The sequence below is a fragment of the Odontesthes bonariensis genome, chromosome 15 (genome assembly GCF_027942865.1).
Source record: "Odontesthes bonariensis isolate fOdoBon6 chromosome 15, fOdoBon6.hap1, whole genome shotgun sequence".
In the NCBI taxonomy this organism is placed as follows: domain Eukaryota; kingdom Metazoa; phylum Chordata; class Actinopteri; order Atheriniformes; family Atherinopsidae; genus Odontesthes; species Odontesthes bonariensis.
The window spans coordinates 19,551,803-19,569,627 of record NC_134520.1 but is presented as its reverse complement, the minus strand read 5'-3'; the positions used below and the strand labels follow the sequence as shown (position 1 = coordinate 19,569,627).

The 17,825-nt window shown below is 40.4% G+C and overlaps 2 protein-coding genes across 2 annotated transcripts; one reads left to right on the top strand and one right to left on the bottom strand.

The window, feature by feature from the left end:
* Positions 1-965: 965 nt before the first annotated feature.
* cers4a (ceramide synthase 4a) lies at positions 966-15,543 on the top strand. Its single transcript, XM_075485391.1, has 11 exons — positions 966-1,050; positions 1,997-2,173; positions 4,152-4,269; positions 6,019-6,137; positions 6,522-6,579; positions 6,819-6,869; positions 9,830-9,922; positions 10,384-10,512; positions 13,216-13,322; positions 13,577-13,733; positions 13,809-15,543. Exons 2-11 carry the CDS (start codon positions 1,998-2,000, stop codon positions 14,013-14,015), a joined length of 1,215 nt encoding a protein of 404 aa, XP_075341506.1. The 5' UTR covers positions 966-1,050; position 1,997; the 3' UTR covers positions 14,016-15,543.
* On the bottom strand, positions 12,559-17,757 carry LOC142400479 (kelch-like protein 23). The gene is made up of 3 exons (XM_075485390.1): positions 16,750-17,757; positions 16,136-16,547; positions 12,559-16,006 (listed from the first exon to the last, which is right to left on the bottom strand). Exons 1-3 carry the CDS (start codon positions 17,732-17,734, stop codon positions 15,703-15,705), a joined length of 1,701 nt encoding a protein of 566 aa, XP_075341505.1. The 5' UTR covers positions 17,735-17,757; the 3' UTR covers positions 12,559-15,702.
* Positions 17,758-17,825: the final 68 nt, after the last annotated feature.

Here is a 17,825-nt window from a genome sequence, read left to right as displayed (position 1 = left end):
TTAAAAAAGAAAGACATTTCCAAAAGCATTCTTATATTTTCTGCTACGTTCAAGTGGGAAAGCCTTTACTTGTCATCACAGCAAATAAACAAGTTAGATGATTGCTAACAAGCTTTGTCTTCAGTGGAATTTTGGACAACTTCTGGTTTGACGTTGTTTGCAAATCTTGATTGCCATGTTGTATGGTCCATTGCTGCCCAAGGGCAATTTTTTTCTGCTGACTGTCTCATGTTTTCTGCAGGATATCAACGTTGCCTTGTTTCTCCTGATGCTGTTTTTATGTTTGTTTGTTTGTTTCTTTTTACAATACTGCTTGGACCAGTGGCTGGAAAAAACATTTTAAAAATCAAGCCAAAATTCAAGACATTCCAACCACTGCATGCCTAAAGTGTTCTATGGATTGTGCACTTCGTCTCCCTTTCACATAAAAAAAAAATCCTTTCTAATCATATTCATGGGTAATATCCTGGTGGTGACTCTCGGACTTTCTTTGTAAAAGAAGAAAACATTAGGACTGCAGAGGAAAACAGTGGGCAAAGATAACTGTAGCCTATATGTTTGTTTGGCTCCGGAATATTTTTGGCAATTTAGGCTTTGAATGTGGATTCACTTCTTCACTTCTTCAATGTGACTTCTGCTTTTAAAAGTGAAATTTCTCTCCCGATTATCGATATGATCAGAGCAAACAGAAAGTCAAAACAAAACAGACTGTCTCGTGCAGATGACTGAAGTGATTATTATCTCCCATTGACGCCACGCCGTAGCGCATTGACATATATTTGAGTTTATCGCCATATTTTGTCTGAAAAGTTATGACGGTTACTTGTTTATCTTGAGCTCTGTGACGTGTAAAACCCAGTGATGTGATGTGATGTGATGTGATGTGATGTGATGTGATGTGATGTGATGATGATGATGATGATGATGTGATGATGATGATGCCAGCCTCTCTCCGCCCTCGGCAGGGTGCGTCAAACAGGCTCCTCCTCCTACTCCTCTCCCACTTGTACAGTTGTACATTTCCCATCCTCACCACAGGAACCCGGACAGGTAAGCACCATATTTATCGGCAATATTCTGTTACAGCCCATCCATACTGTTTGTAAAAATCAATCACTGTGATTAAAAAAGTGCGATGTCTGCCGATGGGGCTGTTCGGCTGTAGGATGTGAGAGGTGGGCTTTCTCCTGTGCGCAGACCGACTGCTTTAAATCACCACTGATGATATGATGTTTGCCTTTTTTTCTTTCTTAATATTTCATCTGATGTATTCATTTTCATGGAGAGCCAGCGTGTCTGCTGAAGGTGCTTCGCTGTTGTCCATATTGTGTTGCGGTTTGTCTTGCCTGCGAGCTGCCATGGGGCTCCGACATGAGCGCTCGTGCTGTAGGCTACCGCTACAGCCAGATCAATATGTCAGTGAGTCTATGTGGAGAAACATTTAAACCCAAAACCACAGTCTGCACACGTATTTACAGGTCGGATCGAAGCAATTGTATTTGTCTGGATTTGTTTGTGTTTCTATAAATATGGATATCTTTGCATGTGCGTGCGCGCGAGCACATCAGACTGCTTTCCGCAGGTCTTGCTTGAGTGCATGGGCAGACTCATGCCTTCTTTTAATCTTGTTGGTCGGTTTGCTGTTGAGTTGTAATAACATGGTTGTTGTTTTGTTGTGGTCGTTGCTGTTTATTTGTCCGACCAGTCAGCTGATTTAGAGAAACTTCATCTGCAACCAATTTGCTCCTTTTCTTAACAAAGTTTTTGTAGATCAAGTGTTAATGAAATTGCTGTGTAACAACCGCAGTGGTGCACAGTTTACCCTGTGGTTGTGCCTTCAAATCATGGCGACATGTTCATATGCAGGCTTGTATTCTTTCTTTTAAAATCTCAGATTGGCATGAATGTGAAACACACATCAGTGTTTTGGCAAGGTGTGTCCAAGCAAAATACAGAACATTGTTCTCCTCTTTCTCTCTCTTCCTCTTCTGTTCAGGATGGAGGCCCTGTTAAATGAGTGGCTGTGGCAGGAGGAGTACTGGCTTCCTCCTGGTGCCCGCTGGAAGGACATTGAGATGAAGCAGAGTGAGGGGCATATTCCTCTACCCAGGGATCTCATCTACACCTTGCCACTGGCCTTTGCCTTTATAGCCCTAAGATATGTCTTTGAGAGGTGAGTGACACTTTTGGATAATTAAATCACTGATGCAAAATCATTAGGGTGTCAATGCTTGTTTGAGGCTACCAACTGTCATCTTCAATGCTATTTGATAAAAGAGACTTTATGAGGGTTACGGTAACAGTTTTCTTTTAATTTTCCGTTTGACTTGCTGTGGTCATGCTGGTTGCCTGTTATGCTGGGTGTGTTGCTCAGGGATAATGCCTCCTCCACCCGGTAAGTGTTAAGTGCTCTGTTTATAAAGAGGGTGTAGATCAGACATGCAGCGAGAGATCTTGAGTAGAAAGTTTTAGCTGCTGACATTGCTAAAGGCCTTCAGGGTCCAGCTTTATAAAACCATGATTGAAGTGGTCAATTTGCACTATATCGAGTGAACTTTCTCATGCGGAACAGCTACTGATGTTGTGCTGATTCACTTTACTTTGTAAATAAAAGCCTGCGCTGGAGAAACCCGCAGGGAGCTGTCAGGGTGAAAAGACTTCAGAGATTTAATGTAAATTCCCTCCAGCGCTTATTAAGCAAGACTGCTGATGCACTTGGAGATTTCTTGGAAAAGGTCTAAAGACTTCCCCAATTCAGGCTTATCGTTTTTACAATGCTAATACATTTATTGGCTGATAATTAACAACAAACATGTCTTACAGGGTTGATCCACAGGATGTGTGTTTTATCATAGATATGTAGTTGACAGGTAGTTCGTCTCAGAAACCACTGGACCACATGATCATAATGAACGGTCTGTTTAGACTGCAGCACCATGCTCAAGTTTTGGAGGTAGTTTGTAATCACAGGTGTATCACATATCCACTAATGCCAGTGACGTTATCAAGATTTCTGGTTCTTGCTGGGAACTAATGTTGTTTGTTGTAAGAGAACCCGTTTTTGTTTGATTGCTGTAATATTTATCAATTAATGAGACGCAAAATTTCTCTTATCAGTAAAGGGTTGAGCGGTCCCCTTGCTGATTGGATAATATTTCAGAATCCTTAAAAACTACGTTTAACTGACTATTGAGGCAATTCAGAAACCCGGATAAGGTGAATTGTTTAATCAATTAGGACAAACAACTCAATGATCAAAGACACTGAGCAGTTCCAATTCTCTGTATTATGTAGGCAGTAAATGGAAAGGAAAATAAATAGCTGCATTTTCCCAAGTGAAACTTAATAATATTGGGGCAAGACTGCAAGTTGATGCTCGAACACAAGGCTACTGTAAGTAAGGTATTTATGAGCAGTAACATCAGCTGTATAAGAGGCAGCCATGCGTGAGAGTTTAATGTAAGCTCAATACCAGCATGCCTCTGTGTAGTCTTGGTTGTTGTGATGGACAGTTTGAGGTATTGCCTGTGTCCCAGCACATGTTTGTCAGCTCGCGAGGAAGAAGGTGTATCTTCTTTTGATCAGCTCTTGCCGCAGCTGTTTCCCGTGTTCAGGTAGCAGATTGCGAGTGTGTTTGCATGTTCGGGGTTCCTGTAACCAGAGACTGTGTGTGTCTCTGTGTAAAGCCACAGTGACCTTCTCATTCTCTCTGATCTCTTTCCCCATTTTTTGATGATTATCTTTGGGATAGAGTTACACACGTGGTCATAGATGTGTGCACACACACACACACATTTACCAAAACATCTCACCCATGCTTGCTCACTCACATTGTTCTCTTTTTCTGTCACTCTGTCTGTCTCCTCTCTGTAACACACATACAGATCAAGTGTCTTTTGATGCCATATCAGCTAATGACAAAGATTATCTGGCCAAATGACACAATACACCCACATGAGCAGCTCTGCAAGCTGTCAGGGCCTGCATAATGAGCTATCTTATTTCCATCTTCTGTACTGTACTGAGTTCAAACAGCTCATTGGACAGCTGATGATGACATCTCACATTAATTCACCTTGTTGTTCTACCAGTGCAACCGTTTTGAAATTACTTCTCGTATTCCTCCTCTCTCCTGCTGTTTGTCTCCTCAGGCTCATCGCTGTCCCTTTAAGCAAATACTTAGGTGTCAAGGATCGCATTCGGATTCGAGCCCCATCTATACCAAAGCTGGAAGCCTTCTACAAACAGAACAGTCGACAACCATCACAAGTTTGTATTCCCTCTCCTCCTAATTCAAAGTTGATACTCAGAAAAACACCAGATCTGATAGCGCTTCATTTGAAAATAATGATAATTCTGATTAAAAACTATTGGTTTATTGACGGGCTTGTCACAGCAAGAAGATTCCCATTTCGAAACTCAGCTGGGGTCTTGCATTTTCTCCCCATGCATACTTGGGTTCTCTTATGGTACTCCAACTTTCTCCCAGAGTCCCAAATGTTAGTTTGAACTTACTTTTCGGTGACAGTTGGAGGAAATAACATTGTGTCTGGCAGAAGCTCTCTGTGCCAAACTAGTGCATAGATGTGCTGCAGTGTAAATGCAAATGGGTGTTCTCACCGTTAGGTTCCGGCTTGGGACACTTGTTTGTAAAAATCAGGAGGACACAAATTTAAGAGCCACTAACATAAAAATGCAGAAAACAGAAACATATACTGTAGAAAGTGAAATGATAAAAAGGTTCTGTTACTTTTTTTTTTTTTCAACATACAGTGTTATGTGTGTTGGGTGTGGTCTCATCATAGGGGAAAGCACATTTATGTTTTTTTTTTGTGAGAACAAGGAACTGTTTGAAATGCGGGAAGTCCCCGAGGATGAGTACATACAGTACAGCAAAGATTTTCAAATGCTATGTAGAAAGTAAATCATGCATTAACTGGATCTGGCTCCATTTTTCATTGCACAATCACTGAAAAGGTTACTTAGAGCAAATATGATTAAGTCAGGTGTAACATTTGGAAGGTTTAATTTCTGTTGCAACATATTCAGTGCATTTTTTTATTTCTTTTGACAAAATGTTCCTTTCTGCTTAGCATCTTACCTTCTACTGGTTAAATTTATGGAGATTCTTCAGGCATACGTTTCATTAAAAAAAATCCCCGGGCTTACAAGGACTTATTTGCAAACCTATTTCCATGTGGGCTGGAAAAACAGCCAGGGTCTTTGTTGTTCTGCCATGTGAATCGCAGGCCACAAACTCACTTTACATGGAAGCTGCAGGAACTTTTTTTGCACAGGTCACCGTTGGAATAATGTATTACCCTCCTAATGGTGTCCCATTATATCATTTGATGCAACATGAGTAATTTTGTAGCCAAATTTTAAAAAAATGGGTACGTGTTGCTGTTTTTGCTTCAACTCAGAAGAACAAACTCTGCAGCAAGTGCAAGGGCCTCTCAACTGTACCAGAAGCCTGTGTAAAGTATTCGGTTGCAGGAAGAGAGAGAAGGAACCATCACACTAACAGTATTCTTATTACAGAGTCATCAACAGATCGCTAATTGTTGGATTAAGCACATCTGTTATTGCAGAGGCACTCCTTATTGGCATGACAAGTCTGAAACTCGTTCAGTTTTGCTGTAATCATAACTGTCAGGTAGAGCAGCAAGGAGCTGAAGAAATCATGTTTGAAATGTTGTGTTTATTCGTTCATGTGTTTCTACTGTATTATCTGTGCAATACATCACTGCCTAATGTGCAATATCAATCTGATTCTCCTACCTTGGCAACACACTCATATAGAACTGTACTTCTTATCGTGTTTTTATATAACTGGGCATTTTATTACTGTGTGCGTTTTTCCTGTTTTACTTTGCTAGCACTAGTTGCGTATGCTAATATATCGTCATTGTGTGTACGTACACGTGTGCAGTTGTAACTTGAGCAATTTCCTCCAGGATCAATAAAGTTTTCTGATTCGGATTCGGATTCTGATATTTACTGCGTATGTGTACTCAGAGTGAAGGGGTGAGCTTGGGGAAGCAGTGTGGGCTCTCGCAAAGAAAGATCCAGACCTGGTTCAGACACAGAAGGAACCAGGACCGGCCTAGCAACACCAAAAAGTTCTGCGAGGCATCGTGAGTTTCTTGTACTTTTCTTTTTAAAATTTTTGAACGTAACATAAACACAAAGTACAGAAACACAGTGGTTTGTGCAGAGCAGAATTTGCTACCTCCTGTTTGTTACATGAGGAAACTAGTGCTGCTACTTATGCTGTCACAGGTGTGCAAAATGCTTTTTAGTAATCACAAAGAGGTGAAAGTTGTTCTAATACTTTTTCTACATGTTGCTCTTTTTTGCTGAAACTGGATTTAAAAGCAAATGTTAACTTTCAGGCTAATTCTTAAAATCATGCTGTACAGCTAACAACAACTTTTTGTCTGTTTCTTCCGATCACTGAACAATTTGCCAATTTCATTGAGACATCTAACTGATGATGCTGTTTATTTGTGTCTGTGCAGTTGGCGGTTTGTGTTCTACCTTATAGCTTTCACAGCGGGGCTCGGCTCGCTAATCAATGTAAGTGTATTCTTCAAATTCTTCTGCTAACAGAAAATCTTGGGCTTGCATTGAATAACACATATAGATTATTTATGTTGTATAATATACGAGAATATTAAAGGTATGATTGTTGATTTAAGTGGGAGGTTTAATTTCCTTCGATATCACTATAGATGCATTGTGGATTGTAAATGAGGTTTAGGTGATATCCAGACCAGGACATGTTTCATCAAATGACTGTTTCCTGGATCTTTCAGACTCCGTGGTTCTGGGATCACAGAGAGTGCTGGCGGGGTTATCCCAAACAGGTGAGTTGGAGATGGAATGATTGAAATATGTCTTTGTTGATAAAAACTTTTCTTTTAGTTCATCATCAGCAGCATTGAGTTACAAATTCTGTCCATCTTGCAATATGAATTACAATGAAAACGCCTCACTGCATGACAGTAACATTTTAAAACTGTTGACAGTGAAGCTGTCAAAAACTTTAGGGGGTTGTATAAACCGCTCAAAAATGTTTGTAGCTGGCCAGTAAACGTTTCAGCAATTCAGACACAAAAACTTGTCCTCCGTGAATGTGCAGTTTATCAATTCACTCTAGCGGTCAGCACTATCGGATAAAAGTGCGAGGGCACAGTCGTGAGTGTGATTGTGCATGTTTGCCTCTATATGGGCCGACAAAAGGCAGTAGATTTGTTCAAGGTGTTTCCAGCCCCTCATCAAAGGTCGGCTGAGATAGATGGATCTACCGGCAACGAGAATGTGAAGCTGATGTCGCACCATTTCGAAATTTGGGTGATCTGCATAATAATTTTGTTGTGAGGGTCCTGCGTTCAATGAGGTCTTCTCTTGTATGCTGGGAGTCTTCATGCTTACCTTAAAGGTTGTATTTTCATGCACAGCGTGTAAGACTAACCTCGAAAATAATTTCTCAGTTCACTTCTTTTCAATTTAATCAACTGTGAACTCGATCTGTGTGTTGAAAAACAGAAAACATGTTTTTACAAAGTCAACGAATAATGCCATTCTTCATTATCAGTAATGCAACTGATTTAATCCAACGCTATGACTCAATGAAATAAACAGAGCGACATCATTTGTATTTTTTTGGCAAAAAAAAAAGGGGGCATCCAAATCTGAAGAAGATCCAAAACAACACCCGGTTGAAAATTAGCAGATCTCTGCTACAGAACTGTTCCTGAGCTTTCAGGGATTTGTAACTTTTAAACTCATGAAGGGAATCTACTCAAATGAAAAACATAGTTTGCAATGTGTAGCGCATCAACATTAGAAGTCCAGTCCTCTGCATGAATGTTGTTGGTCTTGCTTAGGTCATTCAAATACCTTGTCATTCAGTGTCTCCCGCTAAGGTTCCTCATCTTTCTGTTTTGCCGTGAAATTTTCCCCCTACCTTCACCACCAGATTAGAACATTTTTAACAAACTTCAGAAAAAAATTGGAAGAACGCAACAGATAATCAGGTAACCATAGTAAAAGCACAGATAAAAGAGGGCTGCCCTCACAAGATACATGCAACACAGCGTGACGTACCTTCACTTTCCCTATTTCTCACGTTCTCAGTTGTCCATTTTGTGCCTCTTTTCTGCCAGTGACTAGGAAATTGATCTCTAATGATGTCACCGCTCCTAAAAAGCACCCAGAGGAGTGAGGAGCTTTGCCGGGAAGAGCTCTGAAGGTGGATGTAGATTTGTACCCTTTGCCGTATTTTCAACAGCACCAGCATAAACCATGAACTGAACTGAAAATAAAATGATATCAGTTGGCATGAACATTGTTAATGCTTATCGGACAGAGATAATGAAATAAAGTGGTAAGCTGGAACAAAACAATGGAGAAATGATGCAGCTATGTCAGAAATCATATTCGATCGACATCTGTTTAAATTCCAGTGAAAGAAGATTACACTTAGATTTTGATACTTTGATGTTACATACTACCTGCATACAATAGGAAGATTCTTACTGGCTGCAGCAGTTTTTAAATTTGACGTGCGGAGACAGAAGAGACAGAAGAGACAGAACAGACCATAACTGTTTGTGTGACCAAAGAAACGTTTTAAAAAATCTCACTTTTGATCCATAGAACCTGTGATTAGCATTTTCCAGTCACATTTTCTATGAAAATCTCTATATTTAAAAACAAAAAACACTAATAACGAAATGAGAATTAAGGTCATTTTTCAAAAATCAGTCTGAGCAGGTCTCTGCTCTGTGGAACTCATGCAGTATTGATTTGCAAAATCCAACTTTTTAATGGGTAAAGAAGAATTTGCCTTTGATGCTCTTTTGATTTATACCCCAGATTGGTCAGCACACCCCTCCTAATTGTTTAATTTTGTCTCCATTTCTTCACTTCCTTTACAGCTAAGCTGCTTTTGTATGTCTAGAGTTTTTTTTATACCCTCAGCTTGAAGAGTTAATATCTCTGCAGTGTTGATGACAGCTTGGTATGCCTGCATGGCAGTATTCCCCCCCTGGAAACCAGCCTTCCTTGTGGGATCACTGCCAAGACAGCTCTCTGTATCAGCAGCTTGACCGATAACAGCTTTTGCAAGCCACGCTGCATCTGACTGTGCTTTCTTTTCTAAAACCTTGTGGCGAGAAAGGATGTGTTTTTATGGGTTAAATACTTCAGTCCACTTCCTGCCATTGTGTCGCTGCAAACCTTGAATGTTGTCTGTTCAGAAAGTGTTTTCATTTGAGACAGTGCATTAAGACACGTCCTCTTTTTCAGAGAAGGGTGGGAGTTATGTTGATACATATATTAGCGCATACTCTAAGCAGGAATGTGATGTCGTTTTCATACGAACACTGAATTATTTCAGCTTTATTTCTATACTTTTTCACATACAGATCATTCAGCTGAGCTGCAAATGCTCGGCAGTGGGGAATCCTGGGTAGTTTAAGGACAAAGGAGTCTTTTTGGGGTCCCATTACTTCCAACCCCCACCATCAACTATCCAGATCTTTCTCAGCAAACACTTGAGGTCAAAGTCAGTGTGGAATATCAGTTAGTTCTAATGTTTTAGCTCTTGAACAGCTTCGAGTTGAGCAACACATACTGTACCCTATTTGCAAAGCTGTGTCTGGAGCAGTATCACCAATGTTTGTTGAGCTTTGTTGCCTGTAAATGCTTCCACAGTATGATTTCCACTGACTGCACACATAAACTGGTGTTTGAAATGCCACTGTTTTCACACTGATTATTAATGTTTACTCACTGCCACTCTCTTCCTCTCATTCTTCAGTCTGTAGCTGATGCTCATTACTGGTATTACATCTTGGAGCTGAGTTTCTATTTGTCCCTGCTACTGTGTGTTTCTGTGGATGTCAAGCGCAAAGTGAGTATGAGCTTGACCAATGATTTTTTGTTGTTGTTGTTGTGTAAAGTTTCGCTTTTTCTCCAGACCATTTGAATTTTGAACAGATTATGGGCTGGATTATCTGCTGATACATCGTAACAATGCATTTTTGCTGGTTTTAGAGTGGATGGTTGGAGATTTTAGAGTTTCAGAACGGATTAGCACAGATTTTATATTCACTGAAATTAAAATTAAAAGAGTTTGACTCAGAAATGTAAGCTAATCAGTTACATTTAGCTGACTGCTGCCAGATAAATGTTTTCCTGAGAGTTTTCTTCAGTCTGTAGAAAAACAACTAAGGTGGTTTTGTGTTATTTCAAACTATAGACAATCTGTGCCAATGTGCTTTACCTGACCTTGGATGAAAGTGACCATCAATGAAGCAGGTAAGTTGTCCTTAAAAGTCTACAACTTTTTCTTTTTCTGTGTATGTGTTACAGGATTTCAAGGAGCAGGTGGTTCATCATATCGCCACCATCTTTCTCATCGGTTTCTCCTATTGCACTAACTTTGTGAGAGTTGGCACGTTTGTGATGCTGGTGCATGATTCTTCTGACTTCCTCCTCGAGGTAAAGCACCTCGCCTGATTTCAAATGGCAGTTGACTGACAGCAATGACGTTTTTCCTTCTTTCCCCCTTTTCCTGAACAATGTGGCAGAAATTTTCACAAATCTGATCTTTCATTTGTAAACTCAAGCAAAAGGAAGGAGGAAATTCTAAATCCATAATTAAGATGCAGAAAGTTGTTCAAATGTCAAAAGTGAAAGTTTCCTCATGCTTCCACAAATATGAAGCATCTGGTGTGTAATGAGCAAAACACGGAAGCCTTAAGGTAATAGTAAAAATCCCCTAAAAATATCCTTTGTGTCTGTAAAAGTATCACCTGCTAGTCAAAACAATTATTATTGGTGTCATGGAGCTGATTTTCCTGGTTCTAACATGTCACTGATAGCATCTGTAATTCAAGGGTGTGATTGTCGTTTCCGAGCCAAGGAACATGTAAAGCTGGTCATGTAACCTCAGGCACGGCCTCTGATAAAGAGTCATAATGGTATGACGACGGTGTTGTTTTCGGCAATTAACTGATTTTGTCCTCATTTCAGAGCGTAGGCAATCTATGAACTATGGATTTTTTTTATCAGTGCCTGGGGTGAATGTTTAGTTTTAATATTAACAAAAACAACAGTAACATAACTCTGTTTATTCCGCCATCTTCCTTCAGCTACCAGCCTTGGACAGGAAAGACTAAGCATTTAGTAACTCACAGCCTGCTTCTTTGGGAAATCTACCTACATCACCAAATACGACAACACATGTAAATACAAGAGGAAAATAAAGTTAGAACCTTAAACGTCTAGGAGATCAACACAAGCTAAGAATATAGTAGTAACTGGATGCAGCGCTGGTTCTGTGAATACACTTTGCTGAAACAGAAATTTGTTTCAGTTTATTGACTAATATTGTTTTGAAAATTATGTTTTTTGATTTTATATATATCTTTTTTGATGAGTCTGTCCTCTGATTGTGTTGCTTTGCATCATCTGAGGGGATGCGCAAGAGCATCTGCATTTGTTTATGATCCACGAGAAACGCCATCTCTTTGAAAAGACAATTGGTGAAACTCTCCAATCACAGACTAGGTTTTCTGAAGCTGGATAGTGCCAAGAGGAGGTGCGGAAGCAATATTAGGCTGTAGTATTGCTATAAAAAAATGGTGCTGCTAGTTTAGATATAGAATGGTTCCATTACCTTATCACAGGACTGAACCTGAGTTATTTGGATATTCTTTCATCATTTCTTTTTTTAATTTTTTTTGGTTTGGGGAATCAAATATTCATTAGTTTGTAATTTGAAAATAAATGCCACCTCATCTTAGGTGTCCATCCATACTTTAGGTCACAGCAGTATATGCCATGCTTCCATTTAGCACTCTGCTGTCAACTAAACAACTTTTCAGACCCCTTTAGTGACATTTCCATCAGAAAGTCCCTAGTGGCAGTCTCACAGCCTTCTGCACAATTGGACGCAATGTCTTCTATCAGCAGAGTCTTGCAGTTGTTCCTCTCTTTACCCGGTGTTCAGTAGCAGCACAAAGAATCTACAATCAGCAACTGTAAAATGGGCTGATTGCAAATGTGCCATATAACTGATGCGATTTTTTAATTTGGAATTTTTGGAATTGCACAAGGTCTAATTTCTAATGCGATGGTGATTTTAGTGTTTTTTTCTGACTTCAATAGTTTCACAGTAGCACAGCAATTTTTGGTCAAGTTTGAAAGCTTGCATTTCCTCTGAGCATTTCTGAATCTTAAGCCCACTGAAGATTTTCTGATGCAGCACAAACATGAACTCTTTGTGTTTCAAATAAAGCTTCGGATTAGTGCGTTACATCGCTGTCATACTGAGGCTTGATTGCGAAAGGGCCTCTCTGCCAACAGAGGCACTACTGTATGACGTCGATGTTACATCATGAAGTAATTCGTGCCTATTGGGTGCACTGAAAACGGACAAGTGGCGTGAGCCTGAACACAAACATACACAAAATGTTTTTACGGTGAGGTGCAGGTCTTTATTCTTTTGCAGCTGTAGTTTGAGTTGTACTTTTGCGTTTTGAGGTATCTTACAGTTTATGATGCAGATGTGCCCGAAGTATAATGAGGATTCCCACACATACAAGGACAGATGGACAGTAAAACTAAGATGACAAACTTTGAGGACTATACACACTCAACACCTTTTTCATGAAAATAACATGCAATATTATTTGTTTTTGCTGCCAAATTGGTTTTGGAGCAGTTGTGCTTTTTTAATGATCACATAATATTGGTTAAATTAAAAAGATAAGAAAGTAGCTTTGGATGGAGAAAACTGAGAAAGATAACATGCAGTAAAGTTCACTGCAGTATAGTCGTAAAGTAACTTGCCCAACACAAAAATTATTTAGTTTCCTTTGAAACCTCTTGAGTTGCAATATTCCTAAAGAAAATCATGTTATGGCACCAAAAATGTATCGCCAGCCCCAGCTTCATATACTGTCAGGATACATTTGCAGCGAGCGGAATTATCATGTACCTAAAAGATTTTTGGTTCTGTTCCAGTAATATTCACTGGGTTCTTCCTTAATGCTTGTCTCAGAACAGCTTCTTCTTTCTTTCCAGTTACTAATTTAAGTATAACGTGGACACAGTTTAGTGTATCCTAAGTATGGTCAATATTTTTTGCAAATTGCAAAAACTAAAAATTATTTTCATTTTACCCTTTTTCCCGGCCAGTCTGCCAAGATGTTTCATTATGCAGAGTGGACGAGGACGTGTGACTCGCTGTTTGTCGTCTTCGCTCTGGTCTTCCTGGTTACAAGACTGGTGGTGTTTCCTTGCAGGTATGTTGGCTTTAGACCAATTAATACGATACTACAACGTTATTCATGTGTGCCGGCTAAAACAAGTTAGCAGCATGAAACTTTAGCACATAAACTAGATTTTAAGCAATTCAGAAAGCAGAGAACGGTCACGATGCACAATGAGCGAAAACAAGCAATCTGCATCCTTAGGAGCTTTAATGCTGTGCTTTATAAGTGTGCAGAACTGAGGAAACACCTCAGTAACAGACCATGTTCCCATTACTGTTTTCCAGAGTGGTCCACTCAACCCTGGTGGTATCTCTCGAATACTTCCAGCCTTTCTTTGGTTATTTTTTCTTCAATGCTCTGCTGTTCGTGCTACAAGCGCTACACATCTTCTGGGCCTACCTCATCCTCCGCATGGTCTACAAGTTTGTCTTCCTGGGCAAGGTGAGTATTGTTAAACTAGCAAATGACAGAGGAGGAGGTACAGAAGTGATCTTAACCTGTACATTCCACCCACAGGTTGAGCGTGATGAACGCAGTGATGAGGAGAGTGAGGTGGATTACAATGAAGAAGAAGATGAACCTGAGGAAGAAGGGGATGAGTGCAACTGGGAGCATAGGAAGGGGACAATCAACTCCAAACTGGCATCACTGGCTAACAACTGTGTCCTGAACAACCTGACCAACCAGAGGAATATAAACAGCAGAATGCCTAAAGCTAGATAGTGGAGCAGCTCCCCACATACATCCACCAGGCTCCACTGGAAAAAATAGTTTAATCCCCTGAAGATAATCTCATTTCTGCCATATGATACATACATAAGGATCTGTGTGCATCCAACATGGTTCATTGATGATTTCAGGTCAGGGTAGGTCTGCATCCTGCTTTTCTTAAAAAATAAAAATAGGGCATACAAGCACAGATGATTGTAGATTTTCACAACCAGTGTGCGATTAGGAGGTAACACTGTTTTACCACCTGTAAATGTAAAAGTAAATCTGGCTAAAAAAGGAGACAATGAGATGTCTTTCATGTCTAATTGTAGTTTGTGCAGATTTTGTATTTATGCTGCTTGTTGTCATGGTGTTGCAACAACTTTTTTGTAAATAACCAAGGAGAGAAATTGCTTTATTCCTTTTCATTCATTCTCAAAGCTTTATTGTTCATTGTACATAGATTATTTAAAAACATTGATTGTAGTGATATTTTAGATTATTTTTATGAATATTTAACTTAAGAAGTCGTCTTAATTTTGTAATTTGCGTCAGAGTTCAAAATGCTACTGCTGAAACCTCATTAGACATATAAAGTTAGATTTTTCAGTTCAGTCCTATGTCTGAGGTTTGCTTCCTGTAAGAGATATGGCGCCACCTAGTGTACAAAGAAGTACTTGTACCATTTTTGAAAGGATGATGCCTTTATCAAAAACTCTACTGCTCCTAGAAATATGAATCTGAACCATATTTGTGTGTTTTGTGTCTTTTTCCTACTTGTTTTATAACTGTGACAGGCAGTGGGATTTTCTCAAGGAGGTTTTTCTTATATGGCGATTCACAGGACTTTTCTTTTGTGCCTTAGGCTGCTGTTTTTACACTATTTTGTCAAAAGCTTTCAGTATGAAGTCTGTGTGGAAGTGCATTACCTTTACTGAACAAACACATGGGAAATGCTGCAACATGACTTGTGCCGGCAGTCACAGAGTAAGCCACGAATAGGCATTTGTGAGATATTTTTAGATAGTGGACATAACTGCTTTAGGTCTCAGAGTCTCTGTGACACTTCGTGACCAGAGAATCTGTGATTTTCATAAAAGTTGATGGCATATTTTGACATGAATAGACTGGCTTTGTGTAATTCACTGGGAACACAAGACATGTATTTGTCTTGAGCACTGGAGCACAATGAAGAAACATGAGTCAGTGTCTCTACAGCAGCAGAAAACATATATTCTGCAAATCTGTATGTGTCTGCTATCAGTATGCACACATACAACATCTGCTGGTTTGCTACTTAAAGTTGTATGTCATAGGAGCACAAAAAGTATTCATATGTATGTATATGGAACTTCAAATGCAAAGGGCTGATCCACTGAATGGCACACTTAGAGACCCATTTTTTTGTTTATAGTTATAAAAAGCAGAAGAAATGTTCCGTGAAAGTTACATTTGACTGTTCTTCACTGAGTACATGTGGGTGTCTTGTTTATTGTGCGGCCTGTTGAAAGGTTTTAATAAATGACGCTTATCTAATAAATTAGCACTTGACTTCTTGATAATGTGTGAAAGAGATCCACTTTTAAAGGGAAGCCTCTCATCTTTGAATTTCACTCAAATGAAGTGCTCTGTTTGTTGCATCTCTAATGCACATAAACACAAATAGACCTGTAGAAGACATTCATTCAGACACATGACATTATGGGACCATTTTCATAGTGACACATCCTCTGAGGGGCACAGGGCAGGGAATTGCATCATCTATCTCAATGCAAGTGTCTATGTAAGGGTCCAGCAGCATCATGTTTGGGAATGCTTTGTTAATCTTTCTCTCACTGACCAGGTAGATTTGACCGGTGACTGTGGTGCAACCACAGAAGAACTTCCTGTCCAGATTTTCCTCTTCTAGCACAGTCCACTCATCTGTCTCTACGTCAAAACGAAGGGCTTGGCCTCCAAACAGGTAGATGGCACCGTTGAATTCAGTGGCAACCAGGTCATATCTTAGAGAGAGTTTCAAAAAATTGTATAATTTTCTGTTTAATTCTTAACCATTATTCTGTCACCATTTCACTTTGACAAAGTCAGAAAAACAAACTAAGGAGTCTTTACATTTCTGAAGATTCACTCACCGTGGAAATGGAGAATAGGAGACCACATCCCATTGATCTTCCTCCACCACATACCTCTGAATTCCAGGATACACCTCCCCATTTTCATCCAGGCCACACGCTACGTAGATGCACGACCCCAGAGCAGCAGTGGCTGCCCTCTCCACTGCCCAGACCATGGGGCTCACTTCCTCCCAACCCTCCTCTGACCCCAGGACCAGCTTCTCCACGTCACCCACAAGGCCTTCATCCATACAGCCTCCCAGAACATATAGTGCTGAATCTAGTCCTATGGAACAGTGGCTGTGTCTAGACTTCTGCAGGTCTGGCCCATCCACCCAACGCTGGTTCCCACATTCGTATATCCTGACCCAATCCACACAGAACCACAGCACGTCCCTAAAGTAGCCGCCTGTCACAACCACATTGTCTCCTAAACAATGAGAAAATAAATAAGATGCTTGGTCAAAAGATGTAAGACTATTCTAATAAATGGTTGGTTTTATATGAATTCATATTCAATTTCATAATAAAGACTGATGAAATCTTGCATAAGCAATTTACAGACATTCAGCTCCTTAATCGATATCATTTTCATTCCTATTCTTATCACAATTAAGACACACAAACATTACCTACTGCTGCTACAGAGTACTGAGTTAAATTCTTCCTCTGCAGAGGTGGACAGCTCTGCCATCGGCCACTCAGAGGGTGAAACTGATACAGTGCCTGTTGTTCCTGATCATGAGGCCCACCAAGGACATAGAGGGCCTCTCTGGCCCTGGTCCTCGTCATTGATCTGCCCACTGACCAAGATGCTGGGAAATGTTCATTTATCTTGACGATGAGCCTGGCTCTGGGATCAGAGCTTGTTATTCTGCTCAAAAGTTGTGTGATAAATGGTAAAGAGAGAGACTCAGGCCTCACCAGTTCTATGAGCTCCAGGAAATGTTCCTCTCGTTTAGGGTCAAACGATACCCAGTGTAGGGTGGCCTCCAGGGCCACATCATCTTTATGAATGGCCAGGTCATCACTGGCAAGTAGATCTGCTATTGTCTCCTTAGAGATGGACAAGAAATCTTCTTCAGCTGAGACTGCAGGGAAGTGTGTGAGCACCACCTGTCGTGCTGCAGAATACAGCTGAGCGAAGCCCAGCTGCCAGGCATAGGCCATCATTCCCAAACAGTTACTGAGGTGGAGCTCACGCTCAAGGAACTTGCAGCACAGCAATCTGGCTCGCTCCAGTTGTAAAAAGTCTGCTGTCTCAAGTATCCCCAGAACATTTTCCTTGTCCAAGGCAAGGCTGCATGACCTGCTGTATTCCATCAAGACTTTGAAATGTTGCAGGCCCACACCTTTGATCTCCACTTGCTTTTTGTTGGTCTCCACACCACAGCCAAAGAAAAGAGCCCTGAAGTAAGGACTCTGGAGGGCCAGATGTTGGCGGTTGACAAAAAAGCTCTCTCCTTCGACTAGTAAGATTGTATCAGGGATTAGTTCAGACTCAGAGTCCTCCACTTCTAAAGCAGATTCATCCTCGTCCATTTTGTTCACTGGCTCAGAGAGAAGTGTCAATCTACAGCCCTGAAGTGTCAGTTCAGTCTCAGCTCTACAGGCCATGTCACAGCAAACAGTCACACCAAATGTCCTCTGCCCAGTCCCACTTCTGGTTTACAACACACCAGCTCATGTGCAGCCTGAGTGTATTAAT

Bases quoted from the DNA above. Each gene is read 5' to 3' on its own strand.
- cers4a (XM_075485391.1), top strand. From the start codon at position 1,998: ATGGAGGCCCTGTTAAATGAGTGGCTGTGGCAGGAGGAGTACTGGCTT. The intron at 2,174-4,151 runs GTGAGTGACACT...TTGTCTCCTCAG, and splicing joins CTAAGATATGTCTTTGAGAG to GCTCATCGCTGTCCCTTTAA. The intron at 6,870-9,829 runs GTGAGTTGGAGA...CTCATTCTTCAG, and splicing joins GGCGGGGTTATCCCAAACAG to TCTGTAGCTGATGCTCATTA.
- LOC142400479 (XM_075485390.1), bottom strand. From the start codon at position 17,734: ATGGCCTGTAGAGCTGAGACTGAACTGACACTTCAGGGCTGTAGATTG. The intron at 16,548-16,749 runs GTAATGTTTGTG...CTCATTGTTTAG, and splicing joins GTACTCTGTAGCAGCAGTAG to GAGACAATGTGGTTGTGACA. The intron at 16,007-16,135 runs GTGAGTGAATCT...ACTCTCTCTAAG, and splicing joins TCCTATTCTCCATTTCCACG to ATATGACCTGGTTGCCACTG.